General features: G+C 46.1%; 4 protein-coding genes and 1 long non-coding RNA gene across 7 annotated transcripts; 3 read left to right on the plus strand and 2 right to left on the minus strand.

Moving 5' to 3' along the window:
- LOC101758880 (serine/threonine-protein kinase-like protein At1g28390) lies at positions 1-4845 on the minus strand. 2 transcript variants are annotated; one of them, XM_022829308.1, is made up of 4 exons: positions 4683-4844; positions 4142-4270; positions 3926-4073; positions 1-2447 (listed from the first exon to the last, which is right to left on the minus strand). In XM_022829308.1, the coding sequence occupies exon 4, from the start codon at positions 2377-2379 to the stop codon at positions 355-357; it is 2025 nt and encodes a 674-aa protein (XP_022685043.1). In that variant the 5' UTR covers positions 2380-2447; positions 3926-4073; positions 4142-4270; positions 4683-4844; the 3' UTR covers positions 1-354. The 2 variants fall into 2 exon arrangements, with proteins under 2 accessions (XP_022685043.1, XP_004979472.1); XM_004979415.4 differs by having other exon boundaries at positions 4142-4845.
- Positions 4846-5680: 835 nt separating this feature from the next.
- Positions 5681-6615, plus strand: LOC101760094 (phytosulfokines 4). The gene is made up of 2 exons (XM_004979418.2): positions 5681-5994; positions 6129-6615. The coding sequence occupies exons 1-2, from the start codon at positions 5854-5856 to the stop codon at positions 6306-6308; spliced, it is 321 nt and encodes a 106-aa protein (XP_004979475.1). The 5' UTR covers positions 5681-5853; the 3' UTR covers positions 6309-6615.
- A 925-nt stretch (positions 6616-7540) lies between these two features.
- Positions 7541-11193, minus strand: LOC101760500. Its single transcript, XM_004979419.3, has 3 exons — positions 10654-11193; positions 10364-10551; positions 7541-8574 (listed from the first exon to the last, which is right to left on the minus strand). The coding sequence occupies exons 1-3, from the start codon at positions 11123-11125 to the stop codon at positions 7933-7935; spliced, it is 1302 nt and encodes a 433-aa protein (XP_004979476.1). The 5' UTR covers positions 11126-11193; the 3' UTR covers positions 7541-7932.
- A 996-nt stretch (positions 11194-12189) lies between these two features.
- On the plus strand, positions 12190-20049 carry LOC105915033. 2 transcript variants are annotated; one of them, XR_001164723.2, is made up of 4 exons: positions 12196-13916; positions 14022-14071; positions 18975-19806; positions 19891-20049. XR_001164723.2 is itself a non-coding variant. In XM_022829012.1 (3 exons), the coding sequence occupies exons 1-3, from the start codon at positions 13504-13506 to the stop codon at positions 19914-19916; spliced, it is 489 nt and encodes a 162-aa protein (XP_022684747.1). In that variant the 5' UTR covers positions 12190-13503; the 3' UTR covers positions 19917-20049. The 2 variants fall into 2 exon arrangements, 1 of the variants encoding a protein (XP_022684747.1); XM_022829012.1 differs by lacking the exon at positions 18975-19806 and having other exon boundaries at positions 12190-13916.
- Positions 20050-20147: 98 nt separating this feature from the next.
- Positions 20148-20816, plus strand: LOC111258125. Its single transcript, XR_002678690.1, has 2 exons — positions 20148-20370; positions 20493-20816. It is a non-coding gene; the product is annotated as an uncharacterized LOC111258125 (long non-coding RNA).
- The last annotated feature ends 756 nt before the right edge of the window (positions 20817-21572 follow it).

The raw sequence follows: 21572 nt of genomic DNA on the forward strand, positions 1-21572 counted from the left end.
GGAACAAAAGACCACATATATAGCTTGTAGATCACATAGTATTTCTGCACATTTTATCTGTTCAGGAAACAACACTACCAACACTGAACATAAATTTTCTACATCTGTTAGCAGAACAAATTCAGATAATAACATCATGTCATCGACAGCGTGAGATGCAGAGTGCACGCTAGTTCAGATAACATCATCCGACTGACAGCATAATTGCAAATTGCAGTGCGGGCAAGATGTTCTGATAACAATACAACACATCACACACAATATGTACACGAGGTTCAATCTCTAATATCTGAACCGAGTAGCCTGTCGAGTTTAGTGCCTTCAGCATCGGCGATATGAGATTTAATTACAGTTTCAGACACCAGTGTAGCTCCCTTGGCCAAGGACTTCTTCCAAGGACTTCTTCCAAGATGTCCTAAGTGTCCTAAGGTGTTCTGCCACTTCCTTCATTGTTGGTCTCTGATCTATTTCCAGACAGACACATTTAAGTGATAGCCTCCCGATCTCTTCAAGGAGAGCAATATCTTCAGCACGAGCTGCGATGTCATCATCAAACAATGGCCTTCCTCTGTTATCTGCCTGGTAAGCTGCGCGAAATTGTAAGATGAGGGGTTCGTGATCCGCGTAAAATATGAAGTTCTTCCTACTAATGAGTGTCAAGAGAAGAACACCAAACTGGTACACATCGGTTTTCAATTTGAGCAACGCACGCTGATCATGAATTGGGTCATTGTTGAGCCCGCTTGAGGGAAGCTGACAACAAATTACATCGTCACCGGCAGTAATGTTACTCTCCTTGATAAGCCTCCGAGCCCATGAAAAGCCTGTGAGCTTTGGCGTGAAATTGTCATCAAGAAGTATTTTGGATGGTACAACATAACCATGTCTGATGATACCAGTTGCTGAGGAATGGAGATATTCTAATGCTTCTGCAGTCTGAACTGCAATCTTCACACGTAAATGTAGCGGGAAATATTCATGGCCATCTAGAATGTCAGAGAGACTACCTTTAGCAGCATACTCATAGACAAAAGCTGGACAATCAGCATCCAAGCAATAGCCCAAAAGTCTGATGATGTTCTTATGCATAATTTGAGATAAGATCATCCCTCCATTGATAAACGCCTGTTCAAAGCTCTCAAGTACCTCAGAAAATATCCTCACCGCTACCACGGTATTGTCTTCAAGCGTTCCTTTGTAAACCTTACCTGAAGTACCTCCACTGAGTAAATACGAGTAATTTGTGACATCATTTAGCTCCTCCTGTGTGAAAATTCTCACATTGCCAGGCTCCGATAGAATCTTAGAATTGCTACGATTTCTTTTGAAAATGCTCAAACTCTTCTTAAGCTGCATTCTAGAATTATAGCTGGGCATGGATATGTCCTGCTTGTAGTTTTTGCGCCATGAGTGGTGCGATGCCAAAATGGGTTCCGAATATTTTTCATGTATGTTCTTTAATTCCTTTTTAAGTATCCGAAGGCGTTTTGCCACCACATTCATCTGAGGACGTTTATGAATGTCCAGTGTTAGGCATTCAGTAGCCAATTTCTTCATTTCTTTTAGAATCTTCATATTGTTCTCATTTGCTATTGCAGCATCAAATATTTCTCTACCTTTCCCATTTGCACAGGCTTTATTGAACGATCCAATAAGGTTAATGTCACCTTTTCTTATCCTTTTTCGAGCTATTAGTTCCAAGAGAACTATTCCAAAACTATAAACATCACTCCTCGGAGTAAGACAGCCCTCCTGAAAGTATATAGGATCCATGTAAGATACGCTTCCTTTTATATGTACAGTGTACTGAGTGACACCACCTGAAAGAAGCCTTGACACTCCAAAGTCAGACAATTTTGCTGTCAGATTGCCATCTAGAAGTATGTTGGCAGGCTTAATATCACCATGACAAACAAGGCTGTCGCTTGATAAATGCATTGAATGCATATAGCTCAATGCTTCTGCACACCCTATAGCAATACCCAGTCTTACATCCAAAGGGATGGGAATTTCACTGTCGTGGAGTATGTCATCCAGGTTTCCTTTGGAGATATACTTAGTAACAATCATTAGAGTACTTTCCCCAATACAATAGCCTATGAGCTCCACCACATTTTTGTGACTCATTTGACTATGGATGCTTACTTCTTCCATAAACTCTTTTCTTAAATCTTTGCTGATATATCTCTTCACTGCAACAACATCATAGTCATCATCAAGAATCCCTTTATACACTTCTCCGAAGCCACCTTTTCCGATTTGAATGCTAAAGTTTCTAGTAATCCATTTAATCTCATCTTCTGCGAAAACCTTAATATTCTGATGGATGTCTACTTCAAACTTCAATTTATCATCGCATCGTGCGATATTTCCAGTCATAATCTTATTTTCTGCAAGTTCTGTTGTATGCCAACATTACAGATCCCTTAATGCTGAATGCCCTGTCTCTGCCAAATTTTTTAAAAAAAGAAAATATGATAAGGAAACATTGAAAAATCAATACTGATCAATAACATATATTTGAAATACGTTTTCAGGCAGAATAAAATTTAATCAGTCCAATCTTTTCCGTATAAACTCAACTTCTTTAACAGTTGTTTCTCATGCTTTACTATCTCTATGGGACAACTTTTTTAGCCATTCAACCAGTGGGAGTATGCAATATTCATTACTCAAGTTAGACAGACATTAGATCAATTCACTTAAATCCTTCTAGCCTAGCTATTTGAACAAGTGAACACTGCAGCTGCAGGGCCAAAGGATTAGATCATCAGTCGTACAATCAATTGTTCTATACTTATTTTGATAGAAACAATATAGCAAATTTCACAGGTATAAAGATCAAACTTATGGCACAAAAGCACATATTAGTATCCTTGTGCACAAAACACATGAGAAAACCTCATATTTTCAGCGCTCTAACATTTCAAGCAAGCACACTCGCTGGCAACGGAGGGCTAATATTGTGTTGAAGAGTGAGTTGATGTAATCGATTCTATGTGAATGCAGCATCAGAGCACAAAAATCTTTAGCATATACATCATGATGAAAAAAAGGGTTGATGGAGACACTTGTGAGTGTAAAAGGGATGTTGCTATCCACGGACCACAGATGTACAAGTTGAAGCATGCAAAAAAGAGAAGATGAGGATGGATGTTGGACTACTGTTATTCACACTGTGTGACCCAATTAAGTGAGTAAATTACCATACTAAGATACAGATAACAAATTCCCTAAAGGTAATCAAAGAAAACCTCAAGTCTATTTGCAGAAAGGCTCCTCAATTGCCGGTCAGATAATCAAATATAACAATTCTTGCTAAATTCAGCCATGCCAAAGACCCACAAATCCCCTTAGTAGCCTAATCAAAAGTTCATGACTGAATCCTCCCCCTTCCCCGCACCCCCCCCCCCCACCCCACCCCACACACACATGCGCACGCACACACAAACCATAGTGCTCTACATGCTTTCCTCCAGCACCACAAATCCACACCAGGGCAAGCTGCAGCCTTGGTGTTCACTCTTCCGAACCATGGCATGGCACTGCCTTTGCTCTCTCACTAGGCAAGGAACGGGGTGAAGATGTAGTGGCAGCTTGAAGCCGTTTAAGCGCCTGTGTGTGTGCTCACTTGGACTGGAGATTGCTAAATCACCTTGTTTTGTGCTACTAGACAAGCATCTCCATCATGAGGTTTTGTGCAAAAGAACACAAGAACCCGTGGTTTTCTGCTACATATTCGCCATATTCGTGCTGTTTTGCGAGATTTGTTCAAAACATCAAACTAACCCATATCGCCCTCAATCCAATTTCCAAATATGTAACTGCATACCGATTCTGCACAACCTTACATATGCTACCCACAGAAGGTATATGTTGAAGAGAAATTCAAGAAGGAAAGCACTAGTGATGGAGCTAAACATACCAAGCGCGCCTCAGCGATAGGCTCCCACCAGTTTCAGGACCTCAACGCCGGCGATGGCCACCAGGACTGACTTCTCCGGCCACAAGGGGCCTTTTTCTCTGTCCCCTCGAGTTTCGGCACCCGCTGTCCGTACGACTATTTCTTTCTTCTGCAGCAAAGGAACCTTCAGATTCAACGGTACGATACTTATATATCTTGGAAACGCAAAGAGCTGACCGTGACTTTGGAGTTTGGACAGAGTGAGCGTGTGGTTCGTACGAGCGCGACTGGGATCGAACCCACGTGGCCCAACCAGTCATTTTCTTCGAGAAATGTACAGGGAAGCAGCGCATTGGTCGATTTATCCTGCAAGTGGAGTCAGTCAACTGATTTCTCAAGAGGAATTTTCGTGGATGCAGTGATGCCTGGAGAATTCGCCGCATATGAAGGACGCAGTCAAGTGTCGGCAGATTGCTAATGAATGCGCTGCGGCCGCCAAACTAGCAAAGGACGACTAATCATTTGTCCATACAGGATTTAATCATTTTAGAACCCATCAGGCAGATTTTGCAGGAATTTTGGAAATGTGTAGTCGTTCTCGTCCTGAAAATGAAATCCTCTAGCATACAAGAAGTGATGAAACGCTTTTCAACTCTAAAATACCAGACGAAAGGGAAGAGACTTGGATAGCTATTGGTTGGTTGGTTTTCGTGGGAAAAAAAATGGGGAAAAAAAGGAAGATAGCCATGGTTGTTTCGAGATTGGAGGAGTGGTGTACCGGAGACGAAGGGGGCGCCTGGGGAGGATGGCTGGGACGCGGCGCCGTAGACGCGGGCGCACGCCGGAGTATCGGGGTGGTCGGAAACCGGCGGCGAGCCATGGCATGCGGCAGCCGGCGGTGCTCGCGGCGAGCATCGCGCTCCGGCGGCCGTCCGGGATTCTGGCGAGAGGATGGGCCGCGCAACGGGAGGCAGGAGCTACGAAAGAAAGCGAGGGTGTGTGGGCCGGGCTTGTGAGGTCGTGTGGGTTGCGCGCGTCGGGGTCCTGGGCCGGCCGGAACCATGAAACTCAACATTTATTTAATATTTTTCAACATTTTTAACATTCTGCAAACTCTTTCTTAAAGCTACGGTGTTTCCTAAAATTTAAAATTTATTTAGGTTCTCCAACATGTTTTCCAAACTATTTTTCTCACCAATATTTTTTTTGCAAACTTCACATGGCTAGACCCTTCACTAAACTTTAGCACCTGTCACATTGGATGTTTGATACTAATTAAAAGTATTAAACATAGCCTAATTACAAAACTAATTGCATAGATGGAGTCTAATTCGCGAGACAAATCTATTAAGCCTAATTAGTCTATGATTTGATAATGTGATGCTACAGTAACCATTTACTAATAATGGATTAATTAGTCTTAATAGATTCATCTCGCGAATTAGACTTCATCTGTGCAATTAGTTTTTTAAATAACTCATATTTAGTCCTCTAATTAGGCATCCGAACATCCGATGTGACTCTGACCTCGTATCCAAACACTAAGAGCACACAATGCTGAATTGAGAAGCATTGATCGGTTAGTTTTCTAAACCTTTGATTCCCTTGCTAGTGTTTGACTACTCTACTTTCCACTCTGCTTCCCGAAGCAGAGTGATGACTGCATCATCACCTGAAAATGAAGGAGAGCACACGTCATTGAATAGCCCCGCAGGCTACAGCGACCGGGCTACACGTACATTTATGGGCTCCCTATTAAAGCCCCTCTCTGCCATGGCCTCTTCTCCCTCGCCTGCCTCTGCCTTCTTCCTCCCAACGCCCCCTCCTCAACTCCAAACCAACACCTCACCGCCTCCATTAATCCAACGACCCAACTAACACATAACCACCACACTCTCTCCCTCAGTTCCTCTCTGGCCCAAGAAACTACCAGCAAGAGGAGGCCAGCCATGGCGCAATCGCCGCCACGGCGAACCGCCGCCCTGCTGCTGTCGCTCCTGCTCCTCTTCTCCGTCGCCGCCCACGCGGCGAGGGAGGCGGCGGCGAGCAGTAGAGGCCACGCGGAGCTCCAAGAAGGACAAGACAGTGAGGTGCGTCGTGCGTGCTCATTGCCAGGGCAGCCGTTCGATCTCACCGCCGCCATGCATGCATGGCGTTGGAGACGACCGCACGCGCAGTACAGCAGCAACCTCAGTCTCTTTCAATTTCTCTGCGTGTGTTGCAGGTGGTGGACAGCAAGGGGGAGGCGATGACGGGCTTCACGGCGGCGGCGGAGGACGACCCGTGCGGCGGCGCCGCCACCGTAGAGGGAGGCGAAGCGGAGCAAGAGGAGGAGTGCCTGATGAGGCGGACGCTGGTGGCGCACACCGACTACATCTACACCCAGGGAGGAGGCCACAACTAACTAGGCTACAGCTCTCGCTGCTGCCTCCGCATATCGCTCCGAGCAATTCGATTCCATACGCATGCACGGCAGCTCCGATCCGGATCACTGTAATTGTAACCGAGACTGCTGCATGCATCCTGCATGATCCATGGGAGAAAGTTGTATGTGTGTTACTGTTAGTGATGACAGTTTTGCGCGGCTCTGCTGGAGAGTTTGTGTATGTAATCAAGCTTTTTCTTTCAACTTGTTGTTATTATTGATTGGTGTCATCGACGATTGTACGGGGGCAGTTGGTTATCGAACGAACTCGCTGCTTCGTTGTTAATTTGCTGTCTGGGGCAGGATGAGGCCGTACCCTTGCTGACTCTTGAGTAAGAACACGGCAAGGGATCTTCTAGTTGCAACAACTGCAATGCAGCACACATGTGGGAATGTTGTTGGTCCCAGCGGCTGAATGGTTGCCCAACTCGATCTCGAGATCCAACGCCAACTTCGTCCTTCACTGATGTCTGTTTCATTTGCCGGAAAAATCTGTTAGTTCACTTTGGTTATGTGGTGCCAATTGGGCAACCAAAACTCAAAACAAAACCAAAAAACCAGTTGTATCGATGAGTAGTATATGGTATTTCTTCGTAACTTTAATCTGTAGCCTTTGGGCTTGACACAACCTTCAACTAAAAATCAAACTTCTAAACGAAATACCCAGCTAGGCTCGATCAAGCACATTCCTTGACGTCATAAGATAGCTACTCACCAATCTAATGCCATCAGCAAAGCTGCCTTCGAAATGCAGGCAAGCAGCAGTACAATCCTGTGACTCTTGTCCCATGTGCCATGTTCATGGTACGACCGAGTTGACCTGCTGCCTCAAGGGTGGGACAACGACGTAGACCCCATTTGAAATCTAAGCCTCACCTAATACGTTTTTAATTTCTTTTCCCTGATACTAATCCAACATGTTGATCGCTGGACCAAGAACCTAATTCAGCATCAAACCGCGTTAAACTATCAATCAGAGTGTGCACCGCCCAATGGTTTCCACCACAAGATTTTTAATTTGTTTACTAGCAAATTGAGCAAGGAAAAGATTCTTCTCCGGCCGGAGGATATGGTGCTTGGCCAAATTTTGCCTAATTTCTGGTTATTGTTCTGTTGTCTTGTTTTACTTGGTCAGTTCTGGACTTGGATGCTTCTGTAATAGAATTTGCTGACACATACATGCAATAAATTTTCCCCTGGAAGATAATGTATTCCTTGAGAAGATAAAGATAAGGCGAATTCTATTTCATCATCCCAGATTGTATATAGGGTGGCAGGTTGGAGGAATCAGAGTATTATCTGAAATTCCAAAGCATCCAAATATGCGTAGTAGTCTCTGCACACTGTACAACAGTCACTAAACATCACAACCTTAAATCCACGAGTTGGAAGATAAAAATGGGGCATATTTGTACTGCGAAAACCGTGGCGCACTGTAAAGTACCAGGGTCACAGCGAATTCTGAAGCAGTAGCAGCTGATCACAGCAGCCCTATGAGAGTACGAGACCATACAGTGGGCATCTTCCAAGCTCCTCGCATTTGACCGTATAATGGAATCGGCTGCACAAATTCTAGAGGATGATGAAGCTGCTGCTGGCGATGTCATTTTGTACCATCGTCATCCTCTAGATCACTGAAGGATACATCTTCATCATCTGCAATTGGAATCGCCGTGCTTCCTGGGCCCCCTGTCTCCTCTTCCAACCATTCATCGCCATCATCATCCTCATCATGATAAGCTTTCCGAATGTCAACTCTTGATTGCTCACTGATGTCAGCTAAATGTTGTTTCTGTTGGTCATCTTTAGGAGGAGAATTGTCCACCAATGCTATCTCAGACATTTGCATGCTCTGTTCTTCTGTTGTTGCATCTCCTGTAGAGAGATCGCGTGTACTTTCTTCCACCGTAGACTGTGACTCCACAGTAGCGTCTTTCAATATGGGCACTAGCTGTACAGGTACACTGCTGCTGATGTTATCTGAAGAAACAGTTCCAGCATCACTGATTGCATTAGCTGATAGAAATTCCTGATTGGTTGGTTGAGAGATGCCATAGTCTATGTTGCTAAAAGATGTGGCCATCACAGAGCCATCCTGACCCTTTAATGTGCTCAAAACCTCTACAGGAGAAGCTAAAGCACCATCTACATTGCTGAAAGGCACAGGTACGGTGTCTTCATTGCTGCTCTGTAACTTCATCTGATATCGCAAATCGTGTGACAACTTGCCTCTAGCTTCCAAAATCTGTGCCAAGGTGATCAAAAGCTGATAAGAAGTTTGCTAGCAAACATGTAAGAGCTGGCAGACACCAGCTTATCTTTTGGGCAGTCAGAACAAATAAAAGGTTAAGCATCATGACTAGCAAGAAAGCAAAATCAGCAGCAGAAACTACTAAAGCAAAGAGGGCCTATCGAAGATGACTTTCTGTCGATATATCTGCCTCTCAGGGCTCATGCATGCATGTGAGAGCTAATAAGTGTTATGAATTATTCGAACATAGGGGCTAATCAGTCTCATCATAGTGCACTTTATGTTCCAACACTTTTAGTGAGTCAACATTCACTTGATGGCTAATTCTGACTTTTGATGTTTGACATGTTTCCTGCAGCTAATATGAAACTTCAGAGCTCAGACTCATGCAATGCATCATTATGTGAATAAAATTGGACTAAGGAAGGAACTGAATAGACAGAAATACAGTAACAGGCTAACAGCTAAACTAAACGAATCACTCAGTTATTATAGAAAATTACTAGAATATAACGAATCGCTTCAGCTGTGCAGTCTGAGTTAGGCCAATTTCTAACTAGGGGCGTATTTGGATGGGTAACCCATCATGACTTGCAAGAAAGTAAAATCACAAACAGAAACTACTAATCATTGAGGACCCATTAGACTTTCTGTCAAATATCCATCTCTGAACTCTAAAGCATGCATGCCTGGCAAACAATCACAATGAATCAATTAAGTTATAAATTATAATGCCTATGCTGGGCCATGCACAAACCATGGGCCTATTTCAAAGTGATTTCTTTAAATCAACTCCCTTCAAAACAAATGTCTAAGAATTAGAGTGCAAAACTACCATTAATTCGTATTTTCAAGAAGAACAATGGCAGCCAATAAAAAGAATGATAACTAGATTCACTTTAAGGCAGGAGGAAGGGAATGTGGGAAGGCTACACTAGCTTAGCTGACACAAAAGAGAAAGTGGATTCGGATTATAACAAACCCAGTAATCCATGACACTTGTAACATACACTTGATAAGTAAAGGCTTCATTAGCTTATCCAATGAAAAGGAGAGGTTCCAAGGTAGGAACAGAAGCACAAAGCTTGAGAATATATGTGCCGAATGAGGCTAATTAGTCAACCATATTTTATTATTGCCGAAAGCCGAAGAACTCAACGTTTTGAAATCAAATCCCAGAGTGAGGTCAAACGGATGACCAAGTTGCAGATGGAATATTGGCTGATGTAAAGGGTGAACAACAGAGATATGGCAATGATTTATTGACCATTTTACCAAAACATTACAGCATTTCATTTGAAGAACGCATGTGCCTCAAGCAGATCTCTCACTCAGAAATCATAACTGTGATGCAAAGTTTTTTTTTTGTAAAAACACAAATTTCTTATGTACATTACGATCATATTCATGCCTACTACTGCCAAATGAGCATGACTGCCTTCCGAGAACACAGAACCTTAGGTCCAAGATATGTCAAACGAAAAATGAAATGCACTAAGTTTCTTTCCACCCCAATCTTCCATGATACCAAGTACAATGTAGCAAACATTAAGACGTGCTGCAAAATACAGTATCGATTTAACAACTAATCTGATGCTGCATTTGAGTCGCATTCCTTTACTCACCTCAGCTAACAAATTCATGCTGTTATTCGTCCAAGTGAACTTATTATTGAATGAAGGAGACTAACTTGGTTAACTTGTATCAAGTAAATCCTCAGTTACTAAGTTGGCTGATATGGGCATATGGCTTAACTCAATGAACTTATGCTAAGGCAAATCACCTGTGGAGTCGACAGAATATCAGCATCCTCCTTCATGAGCTTAGGATGCAGCAGGACGAAGTATATCTTCCAGAAGCAGCCCTCGCTCATGTGGCTGGGGCAGAGTTCGATCCGTAGATCAGCCAGCTCCGGCGCCACGCTCTCGACGGCCAGCGCGTGGTCCTGCTGCGCATCAGTCATGTCGAAATCTGCACTTAACATCATTAGAACAAAACACAATCAGTACTGAATCATAAAAGAGACTGATGAACAACAAGCCTTTCGGGGAGCCAATGAAGAAACGCACGAACCGTCGGAGTCGGCGTCGTCGGGGAGGAGGGGGAAGTCGAGCCAGAGCTCGTGCCTCAGAGCGGCGTCCCGCGCGAAGGCGACCACCTCCTCGGTGACCCCCACGGCGGACTCCGCCCAGTCCGCGTCGCCGCCCTCCGGGGGCAGCAGCGAGGAGGCGATCTTGGCGAGATCCGCGACAGCCTGGCGGCCCGGGAGCCGCGCGAGGCCCGCGCGGAAGCGGCCCGCGATCTCGGCCGGGTCCGGCCGCCGCGGCCCGCCTCCGCCGGGGGCGGCGGGCGCGAGGAAGGATGCGAGGCCCTGGAAGCGGTTTGCGAGCGCGCCGGTGAACTCGGAGAGGTCCTCGCGGACGCCGCGCGGCGGGGAGGAGGAGGAGGAGCCGGGGGAGGCGGAGGGGCCCGGGCCGGTACCGCTGGATTCTTTCTCCTCGGGGGCGAGGAGGGAGTTGGCGATGGAGCGCGCAAGCCACGCCATTGCCGGCGGCGAGGTCCGCGGCGGCGGTGCGGGAGCGGGGAGACTTCGGGGGCGGGGGGAAGGTGGGTGGGCGCCGTGTCGTGTGGCCCCCTTTCACTGTCGGGTGGGCCCGGAAGTAGGGGAAATTACTTCGATAGACACGACTCACGACTGCAGGTGAAAATACGTATCCAATGGCGTAAAGCGTAAAATTGCAATGTTGCTTATATGGGCTATGTATAATTTCCAGTGTCTATATAAATCATTTAGTACTATGATTCTGTCGCCCGTCCATTTCTCTCCCAATCTCCTTTTTAGACGTCATATAATTCTCGAGATATAATTTTGACCATTATTTATTTTGCGACTTTCATATAAAAAGTGCTCATAAAAATGAATTATAGACGAGCACCTGTTTGGATACTTATTTTTGGCTTCCAAGTGCTACCCAAAATCCCTAAGCAAAGCAGATCAGCCTTGACAAGAGCAGCACTGAGTTACCTCGTATCAAAAAATAGAGCATTGAAATTTTGACTTTTCAAATATCCTTAGCACTCAACTTGACCTTGTTTCCCTAGTCAACTAAAGTTCTGTTTTGTTTGAGTGCAGTTTTTGAGCTTTTCTGAAAAACTGTTGCTGGTTTTTTAATTTTAAAAAGTCAATACTAGTATTTAGAAGATGTGTTTAGGTTTATAAGCTTAAACAGCTACAAACAGCTAAAAAAGTTCGAAAAATCGAGCTTTTCAGTTTTTCATATAAACTCAACTTTTCTGAGCTTCTGGTTTTTCGGAAGCTGCACGGGAAGTTTGTTGCACGGGAAGTTTGTTGTTTGTTTGAACTTCTGATTTTTCACGCTGAAAAGCTACCAGAAAGCTCAAACAAACAAACCTTAACAGCCTCATAGCTTTTAAGTTAAAATCTCTATTGCTAATTCATAACAAATTTTTACGCAGAAACTACAAGTTTTGAACTGTAAAAAAATTCTACCCGCTCACACACTCTGTTGCCAATTCATAACAAATTTGCACGCAGAAACTTCAAGTTTTGAACTATTAAATTCTACCTACTCTATTACATCGCAGTCAACATCTGTTTAGATATTTGGAACTGCTAATAAAATGAAGTTATCAGAACACGTGGAAGAGACCAAAGGCGTGAGATAGCTTTGGATGTATATGGGTAAAATAGAGAATTTCAAATCAACACAGATGAATTTGGTTTGTATCCACGTTGGTATGGACGAAAAAGTGCATGAATTATCGAGAAATGCTAGAAGTGACGATATCTCGTCTTCCTCAATCGGCCAAATAGCTCTATCCTAAAATTTCTTGCTCTTCCTCAATCGACCAAATAGCTCTAACCTAAAATTTCTTGGACCTCATTGGCAGGGCTAGAACGGCTTCGAGGCCGAAGCTCTCGCGGAGCCGGTCGAGAAAATGTACAGCGGCACCGGAGCCGAAAAAACCAACTCCCGGCGGCTCCTCCTCTTGCCTGCGTCAAAAAGTATTGATTTGCCCCTCAAATTCGCGTTATCTACAGCAAAATTGCCACCGGGCCTCTCCATCCCAGCGTCCCGTCTCTCTAACCATCGGGTGTGGCGGCGTACGGCTCGGAGGACTGGAGGAGCACCGATGGTTGGCCTGGGCGCGGCTCCCAGCGCCGGCGCAGCCTCACGGCCCGGCGTGGTCGCGAGCGCGTAGCCAGCGGCCCGGCCTTGCCTGGCAGCAGATCTTGGCACGAATGGGGTACAGCAGGAGGAGGCCAGCAGCGCCCCGGCAACGGCAGAGGCGGGGCTGCAGCAAGCTAGCAGCGCTCTGGCGGCGGTAGAAGCGGGGCTGCAGCATCGCAGGAACGGAGGAAGCAACACGACCGGGGGACGGAGGAGAACGACGTCGCGTGGCTGAAGCAGCCTGACGTGGAGAAGACAAGGCAGGAGCGGATAAGATAAGTACGGAAGAAAAAAATAGAGAAAATAAAGAAAGGAGAAAAAAAGTAAAATAAATAAAGGAGAAACGAGAGAAAAAGTATTGACTTAATCTATAATTTTATTAGTTAATTTTTTTATTTCATATAAATTACCGTAAGGATTATGCTAATTTTATAATTACAAAAGCACTAATCCCTTTAATTTATTTTCATAATTTCTTATAACCTCAAATTATAAACTAACGTTTCAATTCATCCATTCAAATAATCCACGCAACAAGGACATATAGGATATTTGATCAATTACATCCATTTTAAATCCATTTTAAAAATACAGGAGAAGTTATTTTGCCAACACTTTCAACAACTTTAGATCTACTAGAGAAGCTGCTCCACCAAAGACGCTGCAACCGGAATCGTTTCAGCCACGGCCACAACCCTGCCAAATGATTTAAAATACTGTCACTAACAGCATGGGCCCACTCCACTCCAGACGCAAGCACGTGGGCCCACGCGTCAGAGGGACGAGTCCCTCTGCAGAGGCTCGTCCGACAGCACGCGCCCCACTTCACCCACTCCAGATCAGGCCGCCGCCGCTGCCTCACGACGCCACTCCCCAAGCGCCGAGCCGCCGGCGTCGGACCCCGACCCCGCAGCCAGGGATCACACGCCCGGCCAATAACCACGCTGCCGACAGGGGCGTTGAGATGCCTCCCACTAGATCTAGCGGCCAACCGCCGCAGCTAGCGCTGGTGAAGCACGTCGGCGCGGTATGCACCTGCCTGCTCCCTCGCACCACATTGCTGACTCCTCAATTGGGCCGTCCGGAATCCGAGCTCAAATCCCCCATTTCTCCGGCATTCCGAACCATAGCCGTCCTTGGTTGGTACGCTCTTGCCCTTGCTGTCGCTTTTTGAACCAGATTAAGATGTGTTTTTGTTGGCCCTACATTCTGAATTTCTGATGGACCTTGTGTTTGTGTGGCCTACAGGTTTGAGGAGCAGCTGAAAAGATTCCGATGGGGGCATCTTGGGACTATAAGTGAGTGTGTGTAACGCCCCAGTCCCAAATATAGCTCAGTTCTACTCGCACATAGAGTAAAACACGCATTCGTATCAACCCCGCTTACGCTTTCGTCCTCGCTTCGCGTAGAAGGGTTAACCTAAAAGTTGGAATGTATTTGGCACTTGAGTTTATATATTGGTGAAACTCACCCTCAACTAGCAAGGTCCACACACATGCCATACCACTCGCATGAACCTTTAGTGGACTCAATTCATCCATAGTTGGCCTGAGATGTCACAGTGTGCCCGGTCTCCCGTTCCCATTTCTTTCTCTTTTTGCAAGTGTTGATGGCATGCTGATGTTGTAGTGCATTGTACTGGAATGTTCATCGTGCACTGTTCTATATTAGTTTATATGAGTAGTATCCATATGGTCGTGTTGTTTATTACTTCCTTTATCCCAAATTATAGGTCGTTTTAGCTTTTCTAGATGCATAAATATTAGAAGCAATTCCCTACAAGCCACTAAAAAAGGTCTCAATTCCATATGTACCATTGAAAAAGTTCAAGCGCCCCTCATGCCATCAAGTCAATTTTTATCGGACCTCAGTGCCACTTCCGTGAGGTTTTTGGAGTTAAAGTCTCCGTTACATGCCCGTTCTTTAAAAAATGACTATAATACGCTTCCTTTCTTATTGTGATTACCGTTGCTCCATTGTCGCCAGCGGCGGTGCCGCCACCCCCGCCCCCTAACCCCGCGCTCTCGTTCGCATATCCGCGCCCCTAGACAGGCCGAGCCCCTTTCCCTAGCCGTATCGCGATTCCCTGTCGGACCTCATCATCGGCATGGTGTTCGACATGCACGGGAGCTCAGTGGGCGCGCTGGCGGCGGCTACGGTGGCAGTCGAGGAGGCGTCGAAGGGTGCCAGGGCGGCTTCGGAAGGCCGGAACACAGCCGCGCGAGTAGCAACGGGGCACATGGCGGACGCCAGCTCGGACAGCTCGACCTCCTTTGCGCGGCGGCGCTAGTTGGCTGGGGCCTGGGCGGCGGCTACTGTGATGGCGGCAGCCCCCCAAAGCTCGAGGATCTGGTGGCAGCGCCTGGGCATGGGCTCGGTCGTGGAGGCGGAGGTGGCGAACACGGAAAAGGGCGCGATCACGGTGCGGCGGCGTTCGGGGAGGAGGACGTAGGCTGCGGTGGTAGGATGAGGATGTTGATTGTTGAAGAAGCCCTTAGACGGGGTGGGGCTCCAGAGTCCCTCCATTGTGCGGTCTTGTGGGCATGGCAGACAATGAGGCCATGGCCATGGCCTCGAAGGTCGAATTGGAACAGGAGGAGGAGAGGAGAAAGGCGGGAGCGGAGCCGAGGACGGCCAAAGGAGAGGAGAAAAAGATCAAAAGGGAGTAGAAGGGCAAAGTGGTTATTTCATCTCACTGTTAGCTTCCGATTTACCTAAACTAGACGGTGGTGGCATTGAGGTCCAGTAAAAAAATGATCCAATGGTACGAGAGTTACCAGAATTTTTTAATGGTACATATGGAATTGAGAACTTTTTTAGTGGTTTGTAGGGAATTGCCTCTAAATATTACTCCCTCTGTTCCAAATTGTATGTCGTTTTTGGTTTTTCTAGGTGCATAGTTTTTGTTATGCACTAGATATGGTGTATGCCTAGATGCATAATAATATCTATAAACTTAGAAAAGCTAAAATAACCTATAATTTGGAACGGAGGGAGTATTATGCATCTAGACATAGGGTATCTATAAACTAAACAACCAGAATGACCTATAATTTGGAATGGAGGGAGTAACTGAGTTTCTTAATTCGGCGGCATTGCTGATTTAATAACTGTGCACGTGGGATGCATAGAGGATAGGACATCCTTCATATGAAGCATTGTTTAAAAAGCCGGTAAGGTCTTCGTTGCAGTTGTTAAACAAACCAATGGCATACCAGAGTTGGGATGAGCGCTTTAGCAGCCATTGGTGCTGATAGTACCGTTCTGTGCTACCAGTTGAGAATAAATGTACAGAGGACTTAGAGGACAGAAAGAAGATTGTGCTTAGATGTTAACATTTGGTCCCACCGTTTTTTTTTTTGAAGAATATGCTGGTTGGGTTGCCATCTCATTCTAAAACTAGCCCATATAAATGCCACCGTGGATTAAAACCTGAGTGAAATGACCTCAAGGAGGTAACCTGTCCATTGCCCAGTATTGACTGGTGAGGAATGTAAAGTAAACAAGTTTTCTTTTCCCCTAAAAAATTGTCACATAGATTGTATTTTTTATTTATGTATTATACTCATTCTTTTATGCTTGCAATAATGCATTTATGCACTTACCCATAATGACAAACTACAGATCGTACAAGATCATTTCCAAAAGGTCATGCAGGACCCGTCACGTAGGACGCTCGACCTAAACTGGCCAGCCCTTGCTCTCCCGACAGTCGACCTGTCAATGCTCGACAACCCCTTCACTGAAGAGGAGATCCGACAGGCCGTCTCCCAGATGCCAAAAAACAAAGCGCCCGGACCAGACGGCTTCACAGGCCTCTTCTTCACCACCTGCTGGGAGATTATCAAAAGTGACCTCATGGCGGCGATATCCTCCTTCTTCAACTCTCGCTGCGCCGATCTCAACCTCCTCAATAAAGCCACAATTATTCTAATACCCAAAAAAGAAGGGGCGGAGTGCATCGCAGACTACAGGCCCATTAGTCTCATACATGCCATAGCGAAGATTATAACAAAGACCCTGGCTCTGCGCCTAGCTCCTCTCATGCACAAACTTGTCTCACCTTGCCAAAGTGCCTTCATCAAAGGACGAAGCATCCACGACAACTTCTTATACGTCCAGAACCTAGCACGCCGCTTCCACAGACGTAAGCAACCGACCTTGCTTATGAAGCTTGACATATCCAAGGCTTTCGACTCGGTACGCTGGGACTACCTCCTTACCATGATGCAACACAGAGGCTTCCCACCAAAATGGAGAGACTGGATCGCGGCAATCCTCACTACGTCAACATCACGAGTCTCCCTTAATGGATTTCCGCTGGACCACATACAACATGGGAGAGGACTCCGCCAGGGCGACCCCCTATCGCCGCTCCTCTTCATCCTTGCAATTGACCCACTACAGTACCTGCTATCGGCTGCCACGGAGACGAAACTGCTTCAAAAACTCAACAACCGTGCAACAGTTATGAGAACATCCATGTACGCTGATGACGCCGTGATCTTTGTCAAACCTTCCACACGGGACATCACAAACTTGAAGACTCTCCTCCAAAAGTTCGGAGAAGCGACGGGGCTCAAAACGAACATCCAAAAAACGAGTGTCACACCGATCAGCTGCTCAAATGATACCTTCCAGGAGCTGCTCAGTGACCTTCCGGTTGCAAAGAGGAACTTCCCGATAAAATACCTTGGCCTCCCACTAATGGTCGAACGCCTACGTCGCATTGACTTCCAGCCTCTGATCGACAAGGTGGCGAGCAAACTCTCAAAATGGAAGGGCAGAAATCTCACGCAAGCTGGCAGACTATGTCTCACCAAATCTGTTCTATCCTCACAACCCATCTACACGCTGACGGCCCTCAGAACGCCTAAGGAGGTACTAGAGGACATCGATAAAATCAGAAAACGCTTCCTATGGGCAGGGGACAAAGAACTTACTGGAGGCAAATGCAAAATCAACTGGACGCGGACAACTCTTCCGAAAAAACACGGCGGCGTCAGAATCCTTGACCTTCACAAGTTCGCAAGAGCGCTTCGACTGAGATGGCTATGGCATGCATGGGCTTCCTCGGATAAGAAGTGGGTTGGAACAGATACACCCTGTGACGACAAAGATAGACTCCTTTTTGCGGCATGTACGACGATCACACTCGGCAATGGAGCCAACACACGCTTCTGGCTAGATGCATGGGTCGCAGGGAGACGCCCAAAGGACATCGCTCCACATCTCTATGCGAAAACCAAAAGGAAAAAGAAAACAGTACGGGAGGCCTTCCACCATAGCAGTTGGATTAGAGACTTACAGCATAGAACAGGCTTCACAACCTCACTTCTCCGCGAATTCGTCACATTATGGCCCCTAATCCAGAGATACCAGCTAAATCCGGACCAGGAGGATGCAATTACATGGAAATTCACCAATAGCGGTCAATACACCTCAGCTTCAGCATACAGGGCCCAACTACTAGGTAGCATCAAAACGCCAGATCTGGCAACAGTGTGGCAAGCTTGGGCACCGGCAAAATGCAAAATTTTCGCCTGGCTCATCCTCCAAAATAGGGTTTGGACTTCGGACAGATTAGCACAGCGGGGCTGGGACTATACTCCCACTTGCACCCTATGCCGCTGCACGATGGAGACGGCGCATCACCTACTAGCTGAATGCAGATACACAAAACAGGTTTGGAAACTCATAGGCCAATGGCTATCACAAGGTAACCTGCAACCGGAGCAATGGAATCACAGTACAAGGGCCATTGACTGGTGGCTTGGCATCACATCAACACCAGGGACCCCACACAAAGCGTATAGAAGCCTAACCCTGCTGATCATGTGGGAGCTATGGATTGAGCGAAACTCACGCATCTTCCGCCACAAGGGCTCATCGACAACGCAACTAATGGCAAAGATAAAGTCCTCAGCTAATATGTGGATCACAGCGGGAGCGAGAGACCTAGCGGCCCTGCTACCGTAATCACAACGCTACGACTCCATGCGCCGTTTTTTTGTTTTCCCCCTTCCTTTTCCTTTATTTTCTTTCTTTTAATCACTTGACCGCTCCGACGGTTGTTTCTCCTCTATATCAATGAAATAGGCACACTCTCGTGCCCTTTCCGTTCAAAAGATTGGATATTACTGTGTAATGTAGTCCTTTTGCTTATGTTTCTCCTCTTGTGTGGGTTCCTTTGTTCTGCAGAGACGGTATCCATGTGCAACACCTGCTCGATCGAATGCCCCTGATGAAGCAAGCTCTTCGAGGAACAGCGATCCCTGGCTCTTCCAGTCAGAAGAGTGCCCCCGACAGAATCAGTGCCCTACCGGATGAGCTGCTGCTTCATGTCATGTACTTCCTAACCCTGCAGGAGGCAGCGCAGACAAGTCTGCTTTCACGGAGGTGGCAGAATCTCTGGGCATCTTTGATGTGGCTCAATTTTGACGCAGCCAAGTTCAGCAGCATGAGAACTTACAGAAAGTTTGTTAACAATGCGCTTCTGATCCGAAGTTCATTGCCAGTTCCGGTGCCACTGGATGCATTTTGGATTTCTGCTGAATGCGACAACTCTGATGATTCCCTTGACTATTCTGACATGCACCCATGGATTCGCCATGCTCTTAATAGCAAGGCCTGGGCTATAGGCATACTGAAACATTCCGGCCCCAAGCCCCTTTCTATGCAGGGTTATCCCTTTCCTTTCACCTCGGTGTACTCGAAAATTTTAGGCCTTTGCCATTGTTCTATAGATGACTGGGTTGCCTGGTGTTAGACGACCTAGAGTTGATGAGTTGCGCCATCCATGTCACCATCTTTTCGTCAACCAAATTGAAGAGTTTGACCATTACCAGTACACACATCGAGGAAGATTTCCCTATAGAATTTCAGCATCTTGTGATAGATATGCCAAACCTAGTCTCAGTGCAGTATTCTCAGTGCAGTATAATTTGGAAACCATCAGGTTCAGTGCAGTATTCTCAGTGCTCTTTCATACGCCACCAAATTGACTGTGGTATCTCCGTCTGTCTTTGAAGATGTATGCTTCCAACTTTAAAATTATAATTTGCTCCAATTTGTTACCTTTATATATCCTTTTACACGTTTCATGATTTGTTTGCAGGTGGTGCCAAAGGTATTGCAGCATGATCTTCTAAGTTGTGAGACATTCAGCAATCTGGAACAATTGCACCTTGGCGAATGGTTTTCGAGTCCTGGGTGCTATCCACTAATATGCTTGCTTCGGCGCTCACCTGGCATAAAGAAACTTGTCCTGCAACTTGACGAGGCAAGATATTGCACCCCTCCCTCTGCATGAAATGATTTTTCTGCTTATATGAAGTGAGTTTAACAGTGTCTTCTTTTTAACATACCAGAGTGGAGATGATGACTATGAGAGTCTTCCAAATGCTGATGCTGAAATAGATCCTCCTTGCCAGGAAGCAAATAACAAACTTTAGCTGCAAAGAACTTCGAGAAATCAGTATCCACTGCGACCCACGTAGTGATAAAAGGGCCCAAATCATCACGCGCATCTTATCAGCCCATCTTTGTCCTCTCTCTGAAATCAAAATCTGGCCCATTACCACTTAGGTTTAGGATGGTAAGTTTCTTAAACCATGCATGCTTACAAAATCGTGAAATTACACCTCTGACGCTTAAGAGATTTGAGTTAGCCATTTATGTATCGTGGGGATTGACGAACATCCTTGCATGCTGCTGTAGGTGATCAGGATTTGGTGACCTGGTAGCTATCTGACCATGGGTTAGAGCCTATGGCACTTGGAAGGCTTGCTATTTGTCGGATCGATGACAGTACTCGTGACTTGGCAAGTGCAACTGCCATGTACCTGACCGCTGTCTTCGGTCAGCGTATCGCTTGCTACCTTAATTTGATGCTTTTGCTGACCCTTTCTGGCTTAATGTTTTTCTTCGCCGTCTTGCACCTAGCATGGCAGAAATAACACCAGTTGTCTGGTCAACTATGTTTGTAATTCAGCGTGTGGTAAAAATGGTGCACGCTGGTCATGCAGCTTGATTCTTGTCCAATGTGTGGCTAGTTTTAATTACCGGGCTAGTGCTTGTGAAGCGGAAAAGAAACGTCCATTTGGTCTTGGCCCCAATGCTCTGATGATGGTTGACCTTATGATCGACCCGGTGGTCCGCCTCAGGCGACTTCTCCTCGGCCTCCGCTTATTGGGCTCTCTTCCTATGTTGGTCGACGCTGCTGGGAGCCAAGCAGGCAGCAGCTATGGAAAGTGCAGGCACCGGGTTGATGCCATTTTGTGGTTGGCTGGTAATCCATGGTTGCTACTGGACTTCTAACCGGCTACGGTGCCATGGGTTGCAGGACAGGTATGATTGTGCCCTTTGTGCGCGGGAGGTGGAAACTCTGGACCACCTTTTGACTGGTTGTGTATATAGTCGAGAAATTTGGTTTCGTATCCTCAGTTGCATCGGCATGCCTGGGTTGACACCGCAAGTAGAAATCCCATTTGCAAAATCATGGATCCAAGCACGAAAGATGGTCGCGAAGATTAGGCGGAAGGGATTTGATTCCCTTTTATAGTTGGTCACTTGGTCGATTTGGAAGGAGCGGAACTATAGGGCCCATAAGCGCTCGGCTCTGCCCTCAGTGATTTTGGAGGAGGCTAGGATTTGGGAGGAAGCCGATTTTGTTAGCTTAGCACCGGTTCTTAGCTTCATTAGGTCGTGTCATTTTTGTTATCTTTTTTTCTCTTTAAGTACCAGATTTGTAACATTTGTAACCTTATACTGTTAATGAAAAACGTGCTATGTACGTCT

Source organism: Setaria italica, chromosome VIII (genome assembly GCF_000263155.2).
Source record: "Setaria italica strain Yugu1 chromosome VIII, Setaria_italica_v2.0, whole genome shotgun sequence".
Lineage (NCBI taxonomy): Eukaryota > Viridiplantae > Streptophyta > Magnoliopsida > Poales > Poaceae > Setaria > Setaria italica.